The sequence below is a fragment of the Vitis riparia genome, chromosome 10, assembly GCF_004353265.1.
Source record: "Vitis riparia cultivar Riparia Gloire de Montpellier isolate 1030 chromosome 10, EGFV_Vit.rip_1.0, whole genome shotgun sequence".
Lineage (NCBI taxonomy): Eukaryota > Viridiplantae > Streptophyta > Magnoliopsida > Vitales > Vitaceae > Vitis > Vitis riparia.
The window spans coordinates 5,169,859-5,178,251 of record NC_048440.1 but is presented as its reverse complement, the minus strand read 5'-3'; the positions used below and the strand labels follow the sequence as shown (position 1 = coordinate 5,178,251).

Genomic DNA, 8,393 nt, shown 5'->3' with positions numbered 1-8,393 from the left:
TTGTTTCCGTTGTGATATTTGTGAATTGGCTAAAAGCCATCGTGCTTCGTTTCCGTTAATTTTGAATAAAAGTTCGTTTCCTTTTATGATGTTTGGGGCCCATCCAAAGTCTCAACTTTGAGTGGTTCGCGTTGGTTTGTTACTTTTATTGATGATTGTACCAGAATGACATGGTTATGCTTGATGAAGACCCAAGATGAAGTGAACTTGTTGTTTAAAAAATTTCATAAAATGATTGAAATTCAGTACAATGCAAAGGTTCGGGTTTTGCGTAGCGATAATGGTGGAGAATATCAGAGTTTTGATCTTCAAAAGTATTTGGAAGGACATGACATCATTCATCAGACTACTTGTTCCAATACACCCTAGCAAAATGGAGTCGTTGAATGGAAAAATCGACACTTGTTAGAGATTGTTCGTGCTTCCTTGATAGCAGCAAAAATACCGATATCTTATTGGGGAGAAGCAATCACATCTTCTGCATACTTGATCAATCGGGTACCTTCCAGCTCAATTAACTTCCAAACACCTCTCCAAGCTCTTACTAATGTTGTAGTTACCCTAACCATCCCAAATCTACCTCCTCGTGTTTTTGGTTGCATGGCATTTGTGCATCTACACAAACACCAACGCACCAAGTTAACTTCCTGTGCATTGCAATGTGTGTTTGTTGGATATGCATTGTACAAAAAGGGATATCGATGTTACCATCCTCCAACTCGACGAATGTTTATTACAATGGATGTGGTGTTTCATGAAGATTCGATGTATTTTTCATTTGAGTTTGAACTTCAGGGGGAGTACTAGAAGGAAATTCAAACTCTCGATTATGATTATCATATCTCTGAGGAGGATGAATCTAGACAATCTGAACTAGTGAACCAGGAAGCGGGTGAGTTGGATATGAGTGGTACAACTTTGGAACCAAGTAGTAATGACCACCCAGAAATTGAAGAAATGATAGAAGAAGGAAGAGACAGTACAATTGAACCATCACCACCATCTGAACAATTTGGGTCCGAAGATTTCTTCACTGAAATACCAAACCAATCGTCGTATGTTAAGGGTGTTCTTAATTTGGAACCTAATCCATTCATGAAACGGTTACCACACCGTCATAATAGAGGTATTCCTAAACCCACATATGAACCTGAATTGTCTACCAAAGTCAAATATCTCATGAGCAACGTTGTGTCTAACCATCGTTTGTCTGAATCAAATAAGTCATTTGTAAATCAATTATCTACTATAGCTATTCCTAACAGTGTGCATGAAGCCTTAGCTGATCCTAGGTGGAATGCATCCATGAATGAAGAGATGAAATCATTGCAAAAGAATGAAACATGGGAACTCGTAGAATGTCCACCAGGAAAGAAGCCAGTTGGGTGTCGTTGGATCTATACTGTGAAGTACAAGGCATAACAGTTGTAAAGATTGATCACGATGCAAACCCGCGACTAATTGAAGAGTACAAAGTCTATGGATTGCCAACTCTAATACTCTTTAAGAATGGAGAGAAAGTTCCAGAAAGTAGGAGGGAAGGTGCAATCACAAAAGGCAAGCTCAAAGAGTACGTGGATGCTCTTTTAGAGTGGATATCAGTGGCATAGTCCTCTTTTGGATTGCAGAAAATTTGTTGGGTAATTATCTCTTTTTTCTATAGATTAATTCTTATCCCATTTCATTTGTATAGTATATATTGTTGTAAACAACGGAAAGAATTGATCCTGAGATTGATCCTGAGATTAGATTTGAGGTGTAGGTCAAATGTAATTTTTCGGGCCTAGTGATTTTCTGGTATCTACCCCCTATATTCATGGAAAAACTGATGTTAGTGTTCTTTGCTAATAAATGACGTCACCCATATTCCTCTATGGCAAAACTTGAATTGTGTGATATACTATTGGTACAGAGAAGGAGAATGAGAGAAATAGAAAAACAATAATCAAAACACAGTTGTTGAAGATAATTCTTTGATACACTTCTCAATTATTTTTCGGAAATAAAATTTCGTATAAAAACTTAAATATGAAAATAACTTTTTTGAATTCTCAAATTAAGGTTCAAAGTATTTATACTTTCAAAAGTATAATAGGGTTTTCTTAATTCATTATCAATAATAACATTCATATAAATATAAAAATAAAAATATTAAAAGAAATAATATAAAAATAAAATATTTTCTAATTAATAGCCTCCTAAAAGAGTTAGACGACTACCATTTATCTTGCAACATGTAGCTTGGGTTTAAAAATTATATGAAACATATAAACCATAAAGTTGTAAATTAGTTGATTGTTTGAAAAAAGAAAAAAGGAAGCATGGTGGATAATAATTTTTATTAAGTGATATAAAGTTATATTGATTGTGTAATTTCATAATTTTATGGTGTTTTTAAAAAAATCAAGAATGAAAAAAAAATTTATTGATACATTTTCTATTTTTTTTTAGTTTCATTTTTTTGATTCAAAATTTAAGAAAGTAAAATAAAATTTCGTTTTTTTACAAGTTTTTTAAAAACATAAGGAAATTTTTTGTTTTTTTTTTCTTTAATACTTTTATTTTAAAAAATAAAAAATAAGAATTATATTCAAATACTACATTAGTTTTCTTGAAAAATTCAGATGTAAAATTTCGAAAAATAGAATTATTCCTTCGCTTCGCCTTTTTAAAATTGAAAATATCCCTTTCCTTTTTAAAATTGAAAATATCCCTTTCTTTGGATGAAAAAAGTTCAAATACACTATCATGTACCCATCTCAGATGAAAAGAAAATAAAAGAGATTATATTTATAATTAAAGAAAAAAAAATTATTTTATAAAGGATATGTGTCCAACCCGTCTAACCCGTTTTTTAAAAGGATAATTGTCTTATGTTTTTGCACATATGTTTCATCAAATGTCCGCTTTTACATTGAAGTCGGTGGAGTGACGCAAAATTGCAGAGTTCCATGAGCAGAACTCCAAACCCACTCACAAATCCTCCTTCAAACCCTCAAATCCTCTCCCTCTTCAACCCCTGCAAAACCCTGAGACATCTCAAACAACTCCATGCCCAGATCATCACCCACCATAACTCTCCTTTTCAACTCTCTGCCTTGGCCTCTCTCTCTGCCCTTTCCCCATTTCCAACGTTCCTGGCCTATGCCAAGACCATCTTCCACCACCTCCAAAACCCACCTCCCTCACTCTACAACTCCCTCATCAGAGCCCTCTCCTCAAGTAAAACCCCACTTGAAGCACTCCCATTGTACCACACTATGCTCCAAAGTGGCCTAAAGCCTGATCACATGATGTACCCTTTTGTTATAAAAGCTTGTAATGAGTCATCCGTGACTTGGTTTGGGTTATTGGTTCATACCCATGTTGTTAAAAGTGGTTTTGAGTGCGATTCTTATATTGTCAGCTCTTTGATTCATTTATATGCAAATGGGAAAGATTTGGGTGCTGCTAAGCAGCTTTTTAATCTGTGTTCTGACAGAGATGTGGTTTCTTGGAATGCAATGATTGATGGGTATGTTAAGCATGTTGAAATGGGGCATGCTCGGATGGTGTTTGATAGGATGGTGTGTAGGGACGTGATTTCTTGGAATACTATGATCAATGGCTATGCAATTGTTGGGAAGATTGACGAAGCTAAGAGACTGTTTGATGAAATGCCTGAAAGAAATCTGGTATCTTGGAATTCCATGTTGGCTGGGTTTGTCAAATGCGGGAATGTGGAGGACGCTTTTGGGCTGTTCAGCGAGATGCCTTGTAGGGATGTAGTGTCATGGAACTCCATGTTGGCGTGCTACGCGCAGTGTGGGAAGCTGAATGAGGCCCTGGCACTTTTTGATCAAATGCGGGCTGTGGGCGTAAAGCCAACTGAAGCAACTGTTGTCAGCCTCTTATTGGCTTGTGCCCATTTGGGCGCTTTGGATAAGGGTTTGCATTTGCATACTTATATCAATGATAACAGAATTGAGGTCAATTCCATTGTTGGTACTGCACTTGTGGACATGTATGCGAAATGTGGAAAAATTTCCCTTGCCACGCAAGTTTTTAATGCAATGGAGTCCAAAGATGTTCTAGCTTGGAACACAATCATAGCAGGCATGGCCATACACGGCAATGTCAAAGAAGCCCAACAGCTTTTCAAGGAGATGAAAGACGCAGGTGTTGAACCAAATGACATAACCTTTGTAGCTATGCTCGGTGCCTGTAGCCATGCTGGAATGGTGGATGAAGGTCAAAAACTCTTAGACTGCATGAGCAGCAGTTATGGGATTGAACCAAAGATTGAGCATTATGGTTGTGTTATTGATCTCCTTGCCTGTGCAGGGTTCTTGGAGGAGGCTATGGAACTTATAGGGACTATGCCCATGGAGCCCAACCCAAGCGCGTTGGGGGCATTGCTTGGAGGCTGCAGGATCCATGGCAACTTTGAGCTGGGTGAGATGGTGGGAAAACGCCTCATCAACCTTCAGCCATGCCACAGTGGCCGGTAAAACCCTCTCACCTATGCTGGAAAAGCCTAAATTCACATGACTAACATGTTTTCCAATTTTTCCTCAACAGCTACATCCTCCTCTCAAACATATATGCAGCAGCAAAAAAATGGGACGATGCAAGAAAAGTGAGGAACCTTATGAAGGTCAACGGCATTTCCAAGGTGCCAGGAGTGAGCGTGATTGAGCTGAAAGGCATGGTGCATCGATTTGTGGCTGGTGATTGGTCACACCCGGAATCAAACAAGATATATGAGAAGTTGAATGAGATACACACAAGGCTGAAGAGTGCAATTGGGTATTCAGCAGATACCGGGAATGTGTTGTTGGACATGGAAGAGGAAGATAAAGAACATGCTCTAGCTGTTCATAGTGAGAAGCTGGCCATTGCTTATGGGCTACTACACTTGGATTCAAAAGAAGCCATTAGGATTGTGAAGAACCTTAGGGTTTGCAGAGATTGTCACCATGTCATCAAGCTGATTTCAAAGGTTTATGGGCGAGAAATTATTGTAAGGGATCGGAATCGGTTTCATCATTTTGAAGATGGTGAATGTTCCTGTCTTGATTTTTGGTAGTGTCCGTGTTAAATATTAAATATGGGTTTATTTATTTTAATTTAATAATAAAAAAATAAAAATTGATAATATTTTTAATAATATGTTATGTAATAAAATTTAATCAACTTTTAAATTGATTTTTAATAAAAGACACATTTTTTTTCTTTTTTTCTTTTTAAAATAAATAATAATAATAACTTTTTTATATAAGATACCAAAATTCTTAAAGACATATGGAAAAGTTAATTTCAAAAGTGATGATATGATTCACATTTCTAAATCTTTAGTTTAAAAAAATGTGATGCCAATTTGTTTTTGAGAAAAGAATTATGCCTTGTTTGGTAATTGTTTTTAAAAACAGTTTTAAAAAAATAGTTGTTAAGAACAATTTTTGAAAATTGGTTTATGATGTTTTGTAAAACAAAAGTATGTTTGAGAATTTAAAATTGTTTTTAACCCGTTTTTAATAGTTTTAAATATGTTTTAAAAATAATTTTTATGTCCATAACTTTATTTTTAATTATTATATGTGTTTGTATGATTATTTTTTAAAACAATTCTAAAAAAAACTGAAAACAACTAAAAGAAGTTTGGAAACACCTTGTTTTCTATTTTTTGATAATAGAAAACAAAAAACAGTTTCTGATTGGCAAACGCGTTTTTTAATTTTTTTTGTTCTAAAAAATAGAAAACTGTTCTTTAAAACAGTTTCCAAACGGGGACTTAGTTTTTTTATTTACAATTGATTGGGATAAAAATCTTTTACTATTAAAATAAACATTATTCATATTAAACTGAATAAGCATTAAAAATTTGTGTTTTTGTTAAGTTTGACTTTTATCTTAAAAAATAATCTATGACTGTTTTTTTTAAAAATAAAAAAAATAAATTTAATTTTATATATTTTTGTTATTTTTACTAAGGAGACGTCTTCAAACTAATGAATAGAAAGATTAGAATTTAATATACTTAAAAAGTAATTCAATACGCTAAATACTTTTATTTATTGGGTTTGTTGAAAAAAATTGGAAAACTTTCAACTTTGTTTTTTTTTTTTTTTTTAATTTATGCTTTATCGTTCTTTATTAAGAACAAAAAAATTCCTGTGAAATAAAATATACAATGATTTCAGTTTTTTTTTTTAATTTTAATGTAATTTAATTTGCGAAAAATTAATGTCATTTGTATACCTCAATTATACCTTAGTTTCTTTACTTTGTACCCGGTGACTATGCATCTTATCATTATCTTATACTTAGTTATCATTATTTTTGTATTATGATCATTGGTTTTTTTATATTTTGATTTTATGTGCTTGTATCCTCATTCAAATATTCAGATGTTGATCAATGATTTTTGTCGTTTATTGCATTAAAACAAGATTTATAACCTAATTCACTATTCTAAGATAGCTTTTACTCGATAAAAAATGGCTTTTAGTAAAAGTCATGGTAGTATAACGGTTTTAAATATCGGCTACTAGGATGAATTATTTTTTGTAATCAAGGCTTAAATAGGAAAAAAAGAAATGAATATGATAAAGTGAAATCAAAGTGACAATTCATAATAAAAATGAAAATAACAGTGATTTCAAATTAGGAAGAACAATTCAATAAAAAAGAATCAAATTTGGAAAGAAGATTAATATGAAAAAAATCTTAGAGTTAAGATTCTCTTGAAAACAATCTCTATGGTGAATGGTTGTTGAGATTTACTCTTCATCAAGTTATATTGAAAATATAAATTCTCATCTAAACCGATTTTTTATTTAGTTTTAAATCTAAATCTTATTTTTATTCAAATTAGGTGATTTAATTTAAAGGATCAATTCAAATTATATATTTAATTCATCTTAAATCGTCTTTTAACGATTTACACAATGCAACTATTCGATTTCATTAAATTTAGCTTTAAGAATATTTAATGAATTTACCTAATTTGTATTGTAGTAGTCATTTAAGACAATTTGAAAAGAAAAAAAAAAATCTCAAATTTCAATCAATTGAATAAAAAACCCTTAGCAAATCAAGCTTCATTTTCCTACATCATCATAGATCCCGCCTTTAGATTCTTTTGCCTTTGAGAACGATGAGATATATTCACTCATGTTTAGAAATTTGGTCTCACAAGATATGTTTGGCTAATGAGAAAATGAAAGAAAATAGAAATTTCTATTTAGAGAGAGAAAAAAAAAACTTCAAAATATCTCCTAATCCAAAAGTGGGAAATTTTTTTTTTTCAAAAGTTCATGTTTACAAGATTTCAGTCCCTATTCATAGTTCAAACAAATGAAGGACACTCAACATCATCTCAATAGGCTTTTGGACCTTTTCAAATTAAAAAAATGAGATTTAGTACCAATAATGACATTTTCACACAAGGAATAGCATTTTCACATGAACATGCAAAATTGAAGTTAGTTGGTTATAACATTTAAACCCCTCTTTGGATGAGTTTGCATGCTCATGAGAAATTTTGCATATTCATGCGAAAATGACTTTCACAAATTCTTAACTCTCACAACCATCATGTTCTTCTAGTTCAGTTGGCATGTTTGTGCAAAATCATTCTTTAGCTTGCTGCAACTTTTCATCCTTTATCTCGCATGCTAAATTTTGCATGATGTTGCAAAAATGTTATTTATATTTTTTTTCACACTTTTCAATCTTCTTTCTTCCATAATCAATTAAATGCATTATTTACAACTTGAAATCACTTTAGAACTTACAAAAGAAGGTTAGTTATCATTGCAAGAGCAATAATATGTCAATTTGCTATATCAAATATGCTCTTTTTGAGTAATAATAAGATGTAACCATATATTTTTAGCAATTACATAAAAAGATTTAATGGCTTGAAATGATATTGTAGATTTTTTCATAAAATTAGTATTTAATAATCCTAAGCATCCTATCTAATATTAGTTAAATTAAAAGAAAATTAAATTAAATTTTAAAGTTGAAAGAAGTAGAGCCCTGACTCTCTTGTTGTCGAAGGTGTTAAGTTTTTTGAGAATAAAGAGTTAGGGCTTGCATAGAAATTATTTTTTAAAACAATATTTTATTCTCTATAACAAAAAATTGCTTTTATAACTTAAAAAACATGTTTAACAATTTTTTAACAAATAATTTTTTTAAGAATTTGTTTTGAAAGTAAATTGTTTTTTATATTAAATTTGAGGTGTTTTCCATTGTTTTTTTGGAGAACATTCTAAATAATAATTGAAACTATAAAGAATATTTTTAGAATGCAACAACAACAACAACAACAACAACAACAACAATAATAATAATAATAATAATAATAATAAAAATAAAATATAATGAAGGAGGGGAAGATGGGT

At 31.8% G+C, this 8,393-nt stretch overlaps 1 protein-coding gene across 4 annotated transcripts; it reads left to right on the top strand.

Moving 5' to 3' along the window:
• The first annotated feature begins 2,902 nt into the window (after positions 1–2,902).
• LOC117923398 (pentatricopeptide repeat-containing protein At1g08070, chloroplastic-like) lies at positions 2,903–5,108 on the top strand. 4 transcript variants are annotated; one of them, XM_034841660.1, is made up of 3 exons: positions 2,903–4,230; positions 4,324–4,486; positions 4,561–5,108. In XM_034841660.1, the coding sequence occupies exons 1-3, from the start codon at positions 2,952–2,954 to the stop codon at positions 5,066–5,068; spliced, it is 1,950 nt and encodes a 649-aa protein (XP_034697551.1). In that variant the 5' UTR covers positions 2,903–2,951; the 3' UTR covers positions 5,069–5,108. The 4 variants fall into 4 exon arrangements, with proteins under 4 accessions (XP_034697551.1, XP_034697550.1, XP_034697552.1 ...); XM_034841659.1 differs by having other exon boundaries at positions 2,903–4,486; XM_034841661.1 differs by having other exon boundaries at positions 2,903–4,442; positions 4,561–4,766.
• Positions 5,109–8,393: the final 3,285 nt, after the last annotated feature.

Coding starts and splice junctions, on each gene's coding strand:
- LOC117923398 (XM_034841659.1), top strand. CDS start 2,952: ATGAGCAGAACTCCAAACCCACTCACAAATCCTCCTTCAAACCCTCAA. Junction 4,487..4,560: donor CAGCCATGCCACAGTGGCCG/GTAAAACCCTCT, acceptor TTTCCTCAACAG/CTACATCCTCCTCTCAAACA.